This window comes from Dermacentor albipictus, chromosome 9, assembly GCF_038994185.2.
Source record: "Dermacentor albipictus isolate Rhodes 1998 colony chromosome 9, USDA_Dalb.pri_finalv2, whole genome shotgun sequence".
In the NCBI taxonomy this organism is placed as follows: domain Eukaryota; kingdom Metazoa; phylum Arthropoda; class Arachnida; order Ixodida; family Ixodidae; genus Dermacentor; species Dermacentor albipictus.
Window position 1 is genome coordinate 741,039 of NC_091829.1, and position 16,960 is coordinate 757,998.

Consider the following 16,960-nt stretch of genomic DNA (forward strand, 5'->3'; position numbering starts at 1 on the left):
ACAGCTGCTGCTCGATCGTGAAACCAGCGTTGCAATGGGTATCCTCCAGTTACGCCAAGGAAAAGCACAAGTAATGGTGATGAACTTCAGCCAGTAATATAAACACCTGAACAAGGGCACGAAAATAGCACACATGGAAGAAGTTACAGAAGTCAACGATGAGCTTGTCCTCTCGGATTCTACCTAAGCTATATCACCGGTGCATGTTGCCAAACCACTTTTCAATATTACGGTACATTTTGACAGGACCGTGCACGCAACAGGGAGACAAAGAAAAAGTGGTAGATAGTAAAGATGTGGTAGATTGCCTCCTGCAGCTGTGACCTTTGTACCAGCCTGCACAAGTACCACTAACTCCTCCCTATGTTGTATATACATTTGTGCACTAGGCTTGCTCTTCGTAATATTTGAAGGAGTTGTGCAGCAACGATTCAGAACAGAGCTTCGCAGTGGCCGCCACTTTGCTTATACATCGATGCTGCCTAGTTCGGCAACGCCTGTGCTGACTGTCATACTCACACCTCCGCGTGATCCAGTAACCTTTTGTGGCACCAATAGCGCCAACTTCGAAGACTGGCTGGAAATGTATGAGCGGATGAGCAGTCAATACAAATAAGATTCCACAGTGATGCCGGCGAACATAAATTTTTACTTGGCAGGAACAGTGCAAGTGTGGTTTAACCACGAAGAACTCTGTGACTGGAATATCCACAAACAGACGCTGTGAGATCTCTTTGGAAAACCACTGCGTCCGAAGGTCGTCACCAGGAGATAGTTTGCATCATGAGTTCAGACATCCACTGAAGGCTACGTTGCCAATACACAAGACGTGCTGGCACTCTGCCGCGGGGCCTACGCTGAAATGCCGGAATCTGAAAAAGTCAGGCATGTCTTAAAAGCTATCGCTGAAGGCACCTTCAATTTACACATTTGTAAGAACTGCACATTGGTTAATGACATTATCAAAGAGTGCAAGCATTTTGAGCAGGTGAAAAGCTGTTGTCTCTACCACTCATTTGCACAGCTTTCCCATATGCCTCTGCACCCACCTGTCGATGATACATGCACTCCTGTGGTTTCTCTTGTTCAGGCTGTTGTGCGCCAATAACTCGCCAATGTCTGCTTGCAGTCAGTTTGCACCGTGGCCAGTTCCCGGCCAACTGAATGTCCTTCGCTCATGCATACTCAAATCAATGGGTCCCTTGAGGTTCTCACAACATGGCAGAGTGGCGAACCCCTGATGACCGACCTATTTGCTTCAGCTGTTGCCGCGTTGGTCAAATCACCTGATACTGTCGCAGCCACTGGTCCTCGTGCCATTCTTGAACAGCCATCATCTAGATGGCGTTTTTCAACATAACCAGTTGAAACCCAAGCCGAACCTGCACGGCACTGACAGTACGACCGCATGGCGCCGTCGAACACCATCGCTGAGTGGCCACCAGTCTCGTTCATCGCAAAGTTGTCGCCCATCGTCTAGGTCACCTCAGTCCTGCCGCCTGTCGCCATCATTCTGACTTGGGCCCATACCTTCAGAAAACTAAAAGATGCAGCTCCCGGAGGTGACGCTGCATTATCGGCATCTCCGGCAAAACCTCTCATCCTGCCGACCAGATGCAACATAGCTGATCTAGAAGTTGCCAGAGTATTTGTTCCAGCGCTTGTTGATACTGAAGCCCATATCTCAGTGATGAGCAACCACCTTCGTTGCCGATTGAAAAAAGTACTTAGATCTGCCGCATCTTGTGCCATTTGGGTCACTGATGGAGTAACACCCATTATCCTTGGCATGTACATCGTGCGAATAACTGTTGCTGCTTTCAACACTTCTGTTTTATTTGCTATTCTTAAACGGTGTTCTCATGACTTGATCTTCGGCCTCGACATTTCATCAGACCATTCAGCACTGACTGACTGTGCCGCTGGCCTCCTCAAACTCGAGCTGCCTATTCACTGCCGTCCTCCAAAATCAGCTAAGCCTCATTTACGTTCTGTAGACTGGCACCTCATACATGGCGCCTCAAGCCGCCATGTATGCCTTTGACGTGCTTCCAATCTGTTCTTGATGGTGACTATGTACTGACTCCCAATGTCAATGTTCCCCTGCTACGCAGTTGCCGTTTCTCATGCTGTTGTGACTATCGCCAATAACCGTGTATTTCTTCCCGTTTTAAATTTTGGTTTAAGTATGGAAGTTATCCCGAAAGGCATGTTGCTCGGCAACGCTTCTCCCATCAACGATACCGCCATTAATGTATTAATGCTCAGAGCTCGTCTGCAGCCACCTGCTGTCCGATAATCACTCAGGACCAGCTTCCTGAACAGGCTGAGGATCTTTGTTGTGTCCTGTGTCTTATAGTGATGTCTTTGACTTTGAGGATGTCCCGCTGAGACCGACTTCCATTGTGACCCATAAAATTGACACCAGCGATGCTAGTCCTATCTGCCAACGACCTTATTGCGTGTCTCATGCAGAACGCCATGTTATCCAAGCTGAAGTAGACAAGATGCAAAAGTGTAATTGAGCCCTCATTGAGTCCTTGGGCACTGCCGGCTGTCTTAGTCAAGAAGAAGGATGGTAGCTGGCGATTTTGTGTCGGCTATCATCAATTGAACCAGATCACGAAAAAGGATGTGTACTCTCCCTCATAGCCTTGCCCACGGAGACTGAACATGTTTTATCCAGAGACGTATACAGAGCCTTATTGCCAAGATTGTGGTGCTTTAGCCACGCTCAAACACATGCTCTGGTCTTGCGAAATAATTGAAGACTCGGCGATCAAGAATGCGTCCAGGTGGGAGGCTGCACTTTGCAGCCCGGACCTGGATGAACAATTCTGGGCTGTCCAGCAGGCTCACGATGTGGCCGTGAGGCTTGGCCTTCTGGTCCCGACGTGGGAGCGGCCCGCTTAGTGAATTATCACTACTTGCAGGACCACATAAAGTTTTCCTTCCTTCCTCCCTCATAGATTGACGACATTCTCTATTGCCTTCACAGATCAAAATGCTTCCCTTCAATCGACCTCTGACATGGTTATTGGCAGATTTCGGTTGATGAGCTCGACAGTGAGACCACTTTGGTTACAGCGGATGGCCTTTACCCTTCTACAGTTATGCCTTTTGGACTTTGTAATGTCCCAGCAACTTTCGAAAGAATGATGGACTCTCTCCTTTAGGGCTATAAGTGGTCCACCTGCTTATTTTATCTGGATATCACATTTTCCCCAACATTTGACAGCCACCTCATTCACACGGTCGCTTTTTTTGAAGTATTTAGGGAGTCTGGCCTTCAACTCTTCTAAATGCCATTTTGGACACCACGAAGTCGAAGTTCTTGGCCACCTTGCCAGTGCTGCTGGTCTACATGATGATCCTGATAAGATACACAGAGTAAAGAACTTTCCTGTACCCTGCTCAGCAAAAGATGTATCCAGCTTTGTGGGCTTATGCTCCTATTTTCCTTGGTTTGTTAAAAATTTTGCGATTACTACCCGGCCACTGATGACCTTCTCAAGAAGGACACTGCATTCTTTTGGGGCCATGAACAAGCCAACACATTCTACACCCTCATCTGCTTGTTGACAACGCCTCCAATATGAGGCCGCTTTGATCCATCTGCACTAACTCAAGTTCGCAGAGATGCCAGTGGCCATGGCACAGGTGCTGTCCTTTTCCAACAGCAAAACTGAGTCGAGCGCGTCACTGGCTACCCCAGTCACTTGTTGCTTCACAGCGCACATTTTCTAGTACTAAGCGTGAGTGCCAAGCTCTGGCGCGGGCAGTGGCTAAATTTCACACTTACTTGCTTGGCCACCCATTTTCTGTCAACACAGACCACCATTCCCTGTGCTGGTTATCGTCATTGGAAGACCCAACTGGCCACCTTGGTCGCTGGGTGCTCAGACATCAGGACTATTCTTTCCTTGTGATCTACAAGTCCAGCCACTTACATCTGGACGCCGACAGCTTCATTCATTCATTTTTATTTCCTTAAAGACCCCCGAGGAAGTATTACATAAGGGGTGGGGTTTTCTTGTTACACAAAATATTGTTGATAACGATCAGTGGGATGTTATATTTGATATGCTACGCATGAAGCTTGATGGGCAGGTGATAGTGGCTATGTTGTGAGAAAGGCCGTTCCAGTCTTTTGCTGCTCTGGGAAAAAATGAAGCAGAATATGCTTTAGTGCGGGCACATTGGCGAGAAACTTGCAACGAATGACCAGTGCGGTGAGATATGTGAGCTGCAGGGATAATGTAAAGAGTGCAATTAAGTGGCGAGTGAAAGAACTTGTGAAATAGAGAGAGGGTTGCAATGCGTCGGCGACAGGAGAAAGGTGATAAGTTACACTCGGCTTTGAGGGATGAAGCACTGATTTCATATGAATATGAAGCATGAATTAATCTAGCAGCACGATTTTGAACGGATTCTAGGGTATTAGTGAGACCTACTTTGGGTGGGTTCCAGATGGGAGATGCGCACTCCAACTTAGCCCTCACTAATGATTTATAAGCAAGTAGTTTTACGTGTCTCGAAGCGTTACGTAAATGACGTTTTAAGAAACCCAAAGTTCTGTTAGCTGATGACGTGACTTTAGCAATGTGCGTGTTCCAAGACATATTGTTAGATAAGGTAACTCCAAGGTATTTATAAGTGGTTACTGATTCAACAGGGATGTTAGCTATGTTATAAGTGAAGTGAAAGGGAATTTGACGACGAGTGAAGGGAATGAGCTTGCATTTAGTAGGGTTTAGGGACATTAGCCAGTCATCACACCATTGTAGTATGTGGTCGAGATCTTGTTGTAGAATCATATGGTCAGATGGGCTAGTAATGGTTCGGTAGATAACGCAGTCGTCAGCAAACATGCGGATATTAGAAGACACATGCAAAGGCAGGTCATTAATGTATATTAGGAACAGAAGAGGGCCGAGGACAGAGCCTTGAGGCACCCCCGATGACACTGGAAGTGGGCTGGATAATTTGTTATTTGTAAGCACTACTTGTGAACAGTTAGTCAAGAATTCTTCTATCCAATTTAGTACATTCGGGTGCAAGTTTAAGAAGGACAATTTTAAAATTAGGCGTTTATGGGGTACTTTATCAAAAGCTTTCGTGAAGTCAAGAAATAAGGAGTCAGTTTGTACGTTTACACAAGGTTAGCATGAAGGTCATGAACAAAGAAGGCAAGCTGGGTTTCGCAAGAGAAACCTTTACGAAACCCATATGAGAATGGTGAAAGAAGTTATGAGAGTCGAGGAAATTCATGATGCAAGAGTAAATGACGTGTTCCATGAGTTTGCAAAGTACGCTGGTCAAGGAAATTGTCTCTGGTTCAGAGGCGAGTTTTTGTTACCGGATTTGAAGATGGGAACGACTTTTCCCACTTTCCAGTCATCTGGAATGATACCTGTTGAAAGAAATTACGAAAATAATAAGACAAGATAAGCGGAAGCAATGTGACCTATATCTTTTAACACTTAAATGTCGTCCAGTCCAGAGGCCAATGATAACTTGGTCTTTTCGATGAGGGATGAGATACCATCAACAGAAAAGCCGATTTCAGGCATGGAAGACGTGATACTACATGAAAACATGGGTAAGGAAGCTTGGCTCTACATACTGTCCATCCTCCTGACAACAAGGAATAGGATGCCGATACTTGCCTTCTGGCCATTTCTTACTTTCATGACATCCTTACTGAGCAGTGAAAGGACGACTCTTTTTAGCTGATCACTGAGCGCTTGATTACTGGGCAATCAGAACACTCAACTAGAATGTTTGTGCTCCATGACGACATTTATTTATAAACACAACATCAGCTTTGATGGACCAGATTTACTGCTAGTTGTCCCTCGTCATCTCCGTTCTGTTCTTGCTGAGCTCCACGACTGACCCACTGCTGGACACCTTGGCACCTTCCACTTACGACAAAGTTGGACGTTGCTTCTTCTAGCCAAGCCTTTACCACTCTTTGTGACGTTACGTTGCAGCTTGTGGCCTCTGCTAGCGGGAAAAGAGGCCATGTGTGCAACCTGCTGGCCACCTTCATCCAATCAATGTTCCCAAGGAGCCTTTCTTCCGTGTCGGCATGGACCTTCTTGGCCCCTTCCCCACATCCATAAAAGGGAACAAACGGAGAGCTGTCGCCACAGACTATGCAATGTGCTTTGCCATTACATGTGCCCTGCCCACCAGCTGTACTACAGATGTAGCAGACTTTTTTTTTTTTTCAAGACGTGATTCTTCACCATGGCGCGCCAAGGCAGCTACTGATAGATCATGGCCGATACTTTCTGTCCCAAGTTGTTGAACATATACCGAACATAAGATCGCAACAGCATTTCACTCATAAACGAATGGACTGACCGAACGCCTGAATCGCACCCTTACATAGATGTCGTTGATGTACGTTTAGGCAGACAATTGCGACTAGAACACCACTTTGCCCTAAGTGCCATTTGCATACAATTCTACATGTAATGATACCTCCGGTTTCCCACCTTTCTATTTCTTGTTTGGTCGCTATCCCACTCTGCCTTGTGACACCTTGCTACCTTCGGTGTTGTACAATTGATCATTTTCAATAAATTTTGCAGTATGAACGCAACAATTCTAAACAAATATGCACGTGTGAAAGCTTACCACCTTCATATATGCAGAAATTTATGATTTCTCAGAAATTCAGAAGATAAAACACAACAACAGTAACCACATTTCCTTCTTAGTAACTTTAGAGGGAAATTATGGCCATTTCTGGGTGATGAAAAGCCTTTATAAATCAATTCATTGAGCCTGGTGCACTACACAATGTTTGGTGCATCTAGTGAGGCATTTTTTGTATACAGCACCAAGCAGAATTTAAAGTGGCATTTTACCAAGCACTTACACAGCCATAGTCACACCGTGGATCAGTCAAGCCAAAATAATTTTTGTTTTACTTTTCTAATACTAGATGAAGACCTACAGTGGTAAACCTTACACATTATTGAACTTCAAGATTATTAAGGTGCTTATGGATTACTGTGTTCTTGGGTCAACTTACGATGACGCCCATACATGGCCACAGCCACCAGCAACTCTCCATCAGGCAACTCGGCTTCGAGCACTGGTGAGCCCAGGGCCTCCAGTTCTACGATGGGGGCAAGTGACACCTGCATACTGGCTGGGGCAAAGTGGCCATCGTGTGCCACCAGACGAACTTGGCCAGGTCCACCTCTTGTCACCAGCGTGGCCACAGTGCCTGCGGCCTCGACATCCGCCCACACTGGTGCTGCCTCTAGCTGCCAATGCACTGGGGCTCCACTGCCCCCCTGAGCATGGGCGCGCAATGTGTACACTGGCTCTTTTTCTGGGTCCCAAGGAAGCCATACTGTTTCAGGCTGCACTGACAGCGGCTCCTCAATGGAGACCTCCTGTTCTCCTGATGACGTGGCACGCAACAGTGCACCATCCTGCAAGGAACTGGTTCTTGATAAATGGATACAGAGGCAGTCCTTTGTAACAGTTTTTTCTTGTTTTTTTTTTAAACATGCCCAACTGTGCCATGCATATTACAGAACCAATGCATAATTTTTTTACTCGTATGCATGTCGCAAGTACAATGGCTGGGAACAAAGTTTCCACCTATGACACTATGGCCTGTGCACTTGTGCTCCATCGAAATACAAATCATTAGTTTTGCAAGAAATGTTTTGCTGCCAAGGACAATGTCAAATCTGCCAAGGACAATGTCAAATCTGTTGTAGGCAACAAACAATAAGCGTCAGTTAGTGACAGTGAGGGGGCCAGTTTAGAGATGAGATGGTAGAAGGTAGTAGTTCAAGACTGCGCCTCTTGAGGGCTCAAGTGCATGATGGCAGTGCAGAGGAAGAGCCAACGTCTGGAGGAGGAAAGCGTTAGTTTCTCCAGAAGCAAACCATCTGCCGGGGCTGCGCACGAACGACACCTCCTCTCTCTCTGCGAGTGCTCGTGTTTAAAAGCTCAGTCTAACTACCCTGAGCTATAGTGCCTAGAATATACTGGCTAGTGTGCCGTCCGCGGCCTCCCGGGTGGCACCAAATGCAATGAATGCCGGCGGCTGCCGCTAGGGGCGCTGCAGTGCAGGTGGGTGCCGCGGCACAATCCGGTCTTCGTAGCCCGCCGTGTCTCCGCAGCATCGGCAAGCGGGCTGCTGCGCTTTTTGTTTTTATTAAGCTGTAGCAGCAGCACAGTTCAAATGTGGGCAGCTGATTTATAAATCAGGGTTTGTTTTGATTACAACAGGCTTCTCTAGCGCTTGTCGCTTGCATGAAAAGCGTGTGCTCAGCTGGGCTTCGAGGTGGGAACCTGATGTGTTTCTATGCTGGAAAACGTAATTTTTAAGGCAAATGCATTGATCTCCATTTTCCAAGGCCATGTTGCGAGGTACAGAACATATCACACGATCCAAGGAAGGCCAGAAACGAACCAAAGCATGTCCAGCCGTATATAAGAGATGCTAAATGATTAGCAAATTTAATTATTGATAATTGTGATGGGATTAAGAGGGATTAAGCTGTATTAATTAAGGAGGATTAGGGTGGATGAAGGAGGATTAGGGTGAGAGTAGGCTTTACAAAGCGATCGCCTTCGTACGTGTCTCTTCGGCGATAGCTAAGGACATTTGTTTTTTAGAGCGCAGCTCTTTGGCGTCCGTTCCTGGGTTTCGCGTCGTCGTCGTCGGCGGCGGCGTTGTCGTCGGCCTCGTAACCAGCTCGCCGACGAATCTGCTGCTCCGCCGCCGCGCATGCGCGCTGTTGGCTCTCCGGGCGAGGGAGGATGATGGAAGGGAGGAGGAGAGACTGTGGAGGAGGGCTGGCTACACAAATGGCTCTTTGGCGTCCGTTCCTGGGTTTCGCGTCGTCGTCGGCGTCGTCGTCATCGGCGTTGTCGTCGGCCTCGTAACCAGCTCGCCGACGAATCTGCTCCGCCGCCGCGCATGCGCGCTGTCGGCTCTCCTGGCGAGGGAGGATGATGGAAGGGAGGAGGAGAGACTGTGGAGGAGGGCTGGCTACACAAATGGCTCTTTGGCGTCCGTTCCTGGGTTTCGCGTCGTCGTCGGCGTTATCGTCAGCCTCGTAACCAGCTCCGCCCCCCTTTCATCCCCCCAGCGCTAGCAGCGACCGACTGATACCGCTTTCGTGAGTCCGCTACCGCACTCACGAAAGACGTCGTGCACTTCCTGCAACTCGCATTAACCGTCCATCGATCCACACCGATGTTAGTAGTGGGGGACTTTAATGTTGACATAAAGACAAACAGCAATTTCCTAACACTTATGCAGGAGAACATCCTGTTCCTCTCGCTCGTAACGCGTCCCACGGCTGTGACAACCTCGCGAGGCACTTGTATAGATCTCGTCTTTGAGAATCAAGCATTGGTGTACCAAGTCGAACATATATCAGTCTATTTCTCCGACCACAAAGCTTCCTTCATGACTGTCAAGAACTGTTAGTGGAGTCTTTGTTAAAGGAATACGTGTGAAAAATAAAAAAAAAATTCTGTGATAGCGCATACATTTGTTGCTCGATTTCTTTGCCTCAATCTATCGAAAAGGTGAAACAGCTTATTTGCTGCGCTCAAATTTCGCATTAGGAAGTAACGTAATCGTCGGTAATTTTTTTTATTCTAGCGATGATGGCAGCGTAATTTTTAAGGGTAAGTTTTAGGTAACATTTTTCATTCTAATAAAGTAAAGGAATTCTAAGGTTACGTTACTGTTCTATTGATGTTATAATAATGCATAACCATTCAAAACCGCTGTAACCGATCATCTTTTGAAATGACTTGAATTTGTCTGTTCTTTCTTTTTATTTTATTTGCTGCTATTTCTGCCTATTATTGTTGTCCTCATAGGTTTGAATGTTTTTTGATTGTTTGTAAACCATGTACCCATCTCCTCATAATTCCCATTGGACCCTGAGGATAGGATAACAAGCAAAAAAAAAAAATGCCTGTAAAATGGACTGCACGTGGTGTTCTGTGTACTATACATTTTTTAATACCTGGTAAATACGTGCAGATTTATTTTTATGTTTGATATACGTGAACAAAAATAGGAAACAGATCTTTCATTTAAGCGTAACAAAGATTTTAGTCATGCGTAAGAACAGTCAAACGGAGGCATATAAGACAGCCCTAGATGAAATAATGTACACATACATGAAGATAATAGATCGCGCAGTGACGTAGTTTAAGGAGCTTCTGCCGTTGCCTTTGCGCTTCCCTCTCTTTGTTGATGCCTTTTACAAAAAAAAAAAAACCAAAACCTCAAGAAAATAAAGAACTTTGCAAGTGCTGTCAAAGCTGGTTTTTCACGCTCTGGTCACCCTAGTTGGGAAAATGCCAGCTGTCTGCAGCTGACCTGAAAAATCAGCTAGACTCGCTACTGGTACCTTGTTTCTGCTGAAGAACACAGTAAAAGCATCTTCCACGGCCTTCACAGCGGTTGACAACGTCTGGCTAAGATAGACAAGCAAGGCCTCCATTGTCAAAATGGGAAGTACAATAATGAAGCAGCGTCGTTACTAGCTTCAGCTTTACTTACGTAAAAGAAGCCTGCATGATGTGGTCAAGAATTTTGGGCAGTGATCTTTCGTGCAACATAACCTGCAGTATAGTAGATCAAAGCACTACTGCTCATTTTTTCTTGTTTTTTCCCCTGGTACTCAGGAAAAGTAAGCTGAATGCTTAGCATAATGCTTAGCATACGATGGAAGAATACTTCCACCGTGGGCGTGTGTTATCGCGGGGAATCTCGTGGATAACATCATTCACGGTGATAGAGAACGCGCGCTCGGCTATGCTGTTTTCGAAATGTTTTTCACAAACCGCAGCAGTTGGTGCCGGCCTTCTGTCCGTTCTCCTGATCATTCTTGCCCATTCTGCTGCCGCTTCGTATCAGATGGTAAAGTGAACAAGGATACACGCCCTTTGTTCGAGCGGTAACTGCTTCTACACAACGGCACAAAGCAGGTCCTCTCCTCGCACTGTTTCTATAGCTTTGGCATTTTTTCACCACCGCCGCATAGATCTCGCAATGACAGGCACACGAACATAACAGCCACGCACTCACTCTTTGACAACACCAAGGACAAACACGCAACGCTGCTATAACACTGAAAACGCAAACACGGAAACCGACGCAACAGCTGCGAAACTGATATGCGAAGCAGACGACACACGCAGTCTGCACCCACCCGTGTGGCAGCGACCTCTGCCGGCCATCGTGGGCATTCATTGCAGGCGGCGCCACGCTCGCCCATTGAAAAGAGCTGGTGGACGGCACACTAGCCAGTATATTCTAGGCACTATACCTGAGCTGATCTCGGTCCCCTCCAGCAGAGTCACATAACCACCCCAACAAAAGAACAAGTATGCACACATTCTTTGACTGTGCTTGCTTTCTACTGTCCCAACAGAAGCGACACAACACTCCATCACACACCCCAAGCATTTATAATTGTGCACAACCGGCAGCCACCGGTCAGCGCATGCCTGAGAAGCAATTATTGGTCCCCTGCAACGGCACAGGCTGAAAAGCAACACTCAAAAGGAATTCCTTTTCCCCTTAACGAGATCCCACAGCCACAGTTTGCCTCTACTAAGCACGCTCCCAAACATTCTTTGTAATCGATCTCCAGAGTGGTTCAGAGAATGGCTTAACAGCAACATCTTTTTGTTTTACAACCCTTGTGTGCATCGCTGAACGACATCAGCACCACTGCAGCTACAGCCAACATGATGAAGCAGCTTCTTAATACCATTTAGGAATACATTGGGAACCACTGTAACAGCTCCATCCCACGAACTCTCAAACAGGCTGTGACACTTTATTGAAAAGCTCTCTTCATTGGGAGCTCTGGTTTTATTGTGTGGATGCTTTAAACAGCTGTGTGTAAAAAAAAAATCAAGCTCCTCAACTCCCCTTGTTCTTTCTCCCAACAAGAGTGGTTTGAACAATGCAGACATTAAAAAAAATTCATTGTGAAGGAGTGCAAACAGACTAGCCCAGTTCTCTACTCTGACATGAATAAAATTGTCAAGTGGCCAGTCCTTCAAAAATGTTTGAGAAAAAATACAAGCTCCATTTAATGCTGCAGTTTCTCTGAACTATGCTCAAGCTTACAAGAGTTCAAAACAACGACCTGAAACTTATTTTTGTATTATTATTACTTACAGCGCACACTAAAAACATGGACAAAGAAGAGAGATGAAACACAAACGCTGTGTTTAAACTTTCTTCTTTGTCCGTGTTTTTAGTGCACTCTGTAAATAATAATAATGCAGATGTACTGATTCGCCCAGCTAGCTGCCATACTACAGTTACTTTAATAGTCGACTCTCAACACTGTGGCCGAAAGCAACATGCTAACAAGAATGTAGCACTGTGCCATCACATTATGCCATCTCGCTGTGAAATAGTACACCATCTACTCTCCCAGGTGCACGGTGTAAGAAGTAGCTTAGGTGACTCAGCGGCGCGGGCTGCGCGCTAAGCGGAGGGAAGGCTTGGAGTTCTCCTTTTTCCATGTGTCAAGAGAGGGCACTGGAAACTAGCGCCCGCTGCGTCCACTTCGCGCGCGCCGATATCACTGACCGGTTGCCGCTGTGTTGTCGCTACGTGTTTTCTGCGCACAGTGTTTCGTCAACGCACTTTTCACTTGCCTGTCAGGTACGTCTCATCATTCGAACTGTTTCATGAGCCTGCATAGTGGAAAAGTGTTTTGTACCGTTTTGCAACAGTGGTTACAAGTCTTGCAAACAAAAGTGCTTGCTTTTCAAGCCGCCAAACGAAGAAGCAAGACAAAGCGTGGAGACGAGCTATACCTTGCAAAGACCGCGTACTCCAAAGGACGGATCGAGTTTGTGAAAAACATTTCACATCTCATTTTATCCTGAAGACATGGTCTGTGGAAATTGATGGTCATATCCTGATGTCTGGAACAAGATGAGCGGGCCTTTCAAAACATGCTGTGCTGTCAATTTTCGAAGGTGCACCAAGCTACCTCTCCAGGAAGATTAAAAGCCCTCAAAAGCAAGTGAGACGGCTGCTTCTGTGAGTAACCCGAGCAGTGACAACAGCAGTGTGCCAACGTCAGTGAGCAACATAGATGTTTCTCGAGCAGACACCATGGAAACGTCTTCTGACGATACCACTTGGGGCGCAAAGTCCAGTGAGAATGACTCATCTCATTCATTGTTCGAACGGCTTTTCAGTGCAGTATCTTGCATTAGCCTACCACAGCCTTCATGGGCAGCACATCTCATCGACATGTAGGAGTGAGGGACGTCATTGTTATTGACGCTGCGGTGGCGCATAGGACAAGCGATGGATCGTCAGTACTGTTTAACAGGAACGCACTCCATATCAAAAGTGACATGACAGTCCAAGTTTACATCTTAGGCAAGTTGATAGACTCTACTGCAGTGGGGGGCAAGTCCCTTCGCCACGTCAAGCGTTGAAGTTGAATCCATGTTGAAAGTTATGGACAGCACAGATGTGTGCAGGGGAGGGCCAAGTTTAAAGGACTTCCCTGATGTATCCCCTGAATGTGCTTTTGTGGACTCTCAAAAGACCTGGAGACACTACAAATACCTCTTGGTAAGGCCTCAAGGTGTCGTCTGTGTTCTGGCCTTGCTGACACCCTTAGGATCCACGCTGATCACCGAGATGCGCGAGCCAAGCAGGAAATACCTTTCAAGCGTTTCAGATTGTCGATGGCGCGTCCCCAGCAACAGAAGCTTTCTGCTTTGCAACAGCACTTCAGCGGTCACGAGCACGGCTGGCAAAGCGCAACAAGCTGCTATTGGGGCAGTTGCAAGTGGCGATGCAGCAGCTAACAGATTTGCAGGAGCAAGAACTCAGTGAGAAGCTGATGGGACTTGATATACCGCCACCACAGCTACTTTTGATACAAGAGTGTATATCAGCGGCTAGGTGTGCATCAAAAACAAGCAGACAGTATACAGACGACTGGATTCTGTTGTGCCTTTTGCTGCACATACGAAGCCCGGCCACGTACTCTTTTTTTGCAAAACAATGACATATTGCCTTTGCCGTGCGCCACCACAGTGAGAAAATATATAAGCATGGTTGGTCAGAAGTGTGGATTTGATGAAAACTTCTTCAAAGCGCTCAAGATAAAGGTTGCTGCAAAGACCACGTTCCAGCAGAGGGGAATCCTGATCCTGGACGAAATTCAAGTAAGGAAAGAAATGGCTGTCAACTCACAGACAATGACATACACCGGCCTTGTTGATCATGGAGAGCAAAATAATCAAAGTAATGAAATGGCAGATCATGGTCTCGTCATCGCTTTTGCTTCGTTCAGCGAAGCCTACTTACAGCCAGTAGCCGTGTTTCTATCTAAAGGACCAACTAAGGGGACGCTGCTTTCTCAACTTCTGATCCAGTGCATCGTACACCTGGAAAAAGCCGGAGCGTTCGTCGACAGAGTAGTGTGTGATGGTGCATCCACCAACCGCGCGATGTGGAAGCATCTCGGCATCACTGGTGCACTGGGTGAAGTCCGTATTTCCCTTGAGCACCCATTGGACAGCTCTAGAAAAGTGTACGTACTGTCCGACACTGCTCATCTCTTCAAGTGCGTCAGAAACAGGCTTCTGGATAAAAAAGTTCTGAAAAAAGACTGAAAACTGATAAGGTGGTCCTGTTACGATGCCCTGTTCGTTGCGGACGGCAAGAACAAAGCAGAGCTAAAGGTGTGCCCCAAGATAACATACAATCACGTAAACCCCTCCAAGATGCTGCGGATGCGGGTAAAGCTTGCCACTCAGATATTTAGCAACTCCTGCACCAACTGACCAACTAGCAACCAACTGACCATTTTTGTTGTCAGCATCCTTCTTTGGTAAAGTAGAGACTTGGGCTTGGTGTATCAATGACAAACAAGACAGTGCACGCATGAAAGTGGGTTCAGAGGCAGAAACAGCATTGCAGTGTCACCTTTGCCTTTGTCCTCCTTTTCATGTGTGCACTACTTTTCAACCTGTACTGGGCTTTCATGTCAGCTTGCCATGTTTTGAGGAACACACACACAAAAACGAAAGAGAATCAGAAAGCATATAAACAGGAAAGAAAACAATAAAAAATACACATATGCTTCTGATACACATTTAGCAGAAGCGACTAACATAGCTGTTAACTAGGACACTGAAAGATGGGTGACCATCTTGAGTTTGAGCCATTCTGGTGGTGTAAGGGCCTAACTGGCAGCGTTCTGTTTGAAGTTGCACTCCTGCGGCTAAGCTGTTCATGGGTGGGCACAAATAAGCAAACCAGCCACATCAACTCAATGGTTCATTCATCTCGAGGCCGTGCTCTTGCCACTACACTCCATGACATCAGCAGGCACAAGTGAGAAGACCAGCTGTGCCAACACGACGCTGTCTTCACCTTTGGGCTCAGTCACGGGCACATCAGAATTATACCCGTGTCACACGGGCGTTTGGAAGGCCTTCCAACCGATACTCAGTTGACTCAAAGGTCAAGTTCGAGCTGCTACACGGGCGGTTTCGAAGGCCACCGAGTCAATAGTCTATCGAGTCAACGGAGCACCCTACAACTCTATCAAAATCTCGATGGCCTTTGAGCAACGGAAGCGGAAACAGCGCGAACATGCCCTCTCGTTCACAGTGTGCTCGTACTCAAGGTTAGAAAGAACAAATCAAACCAAATGCTCTAAAAATACTATATATGAGTGTTATTCATTATTCAATAGAGTGCTTTTGCCACTTGACATGTGCGAACACACACCAAAACGGCAGCCGCATCAAGCGGCACAAACGTTGCCGCAGTTTCGCTACTCAACAACTTAAAAACAAAACATATATGCATGGCCATGTATAAACAATTTTTTTTAAATATATAAACAAACATAAAAGAAATTATAGTGATTCTAAATGGTTTTAATGTTGTTTAACTTTTTGTGACATGAAAACGAAAATAAAGATCGGCAGCGCCACACAATTTTGCAAGAAACGCCTGAACCACTCAACGGCCTTTCAAAAGTGCCGTGTAGCGGCGTGACAACTCCTTTGAGTCGTTAGAGTTGCGGCGATTCAAAGGCAGTTGGCTGGAAGGCCTTCCAGATGTGCACGTGTTACACAGGTATTAGTGACACCAGACCATCATTACAGCTTCAAGCTGAGCTACACAACATCAGAGTGAGTGACACCAAATCAACTATACAAGTTCAAGGAACTTTTGGTAAACAATAGTAACTTCATTCTTGTCAGTTTTCTTTTAACCGAAAACTCTCAGCTTGCAGTACCATGTCAAGTTTTGAATGTCAGTTGTCTTGTATGTCTGTTGTCACTCTTCAATAAGCATGCTACTTCCAGTGTCCCACAGCATGCTGGCCCGTCCCCTCTCTTATTCCTGGTATTCATCAAACCTTACTGACCAACATAAAAGCTAATCTTAAACTAGTTGCAGATGACTGTGTCATTTACACGACCACTCAAGCCATGACGCTGTCATCACACTTCAGCGGGTCAGCGACATATCAACATGGAACTTGATGGTACATGCCCCTAAACCTTACCAAGCACAAATTAATGACCTGCTCCCACAAAACCTAAATTAGCCAGAACACTTATTGGCGTACTTGCTTGAATGTAATGCGGCCGCAATTGTAATGTGAGAGTCTACTACTGGAAGAGGAACTTGGGCGAGTTGGTGGTGATTCATGTTTTGTAAGTTAAGAGTGCAAAACAGACAAGGACAAAGGAAAAGATGAACATGAAACTGGCGCTGACTCACAACTGAAGTTTGTTGAGAATTGCGGAACATCCATGGCAAGTTTTGTATGTTTTGTTTCTAGCGCTCTGTATGTTGAATGGAAAAGGAGCACATTCTTACAGAAGTCGGGATTTGTATAGGGTCAAGGGTGGCACCAGCCTTAAGACATAT

At 46.2% G+C, this 16,960-nt stretch overlaps 1 protein-coding gene across 3 annotated transcripts in view; it reads right to left on the minus strand.

Moving 5' to 3' along the window:
* LOC135909205 (nuclear pore membrane glycoprotein 210-like) overlaps positions 1-16,960 on the minus strand; it is a 286,256-nt gene that overhangs the window by 101,634 nt on the left and 167,662 nt on the right. For all 3 annotated transcript variants that reach the window (XR_010566632.2, XM_065441064.2, XM_065441065.2), the window contains exon 10: positions 7,049-7,457. Coding sequence is in view for 2 of the 3 variants with exons in the window: in XM_065441064.2 (XP_065297136.1) it covers positions 7,049-7,457 (409 nt within the window). In the remaining variant the exon portion in view is untranslated. The remainder of the gene's footprint in view (positions 1-7,048; positions 7,458-16,960) is intronic.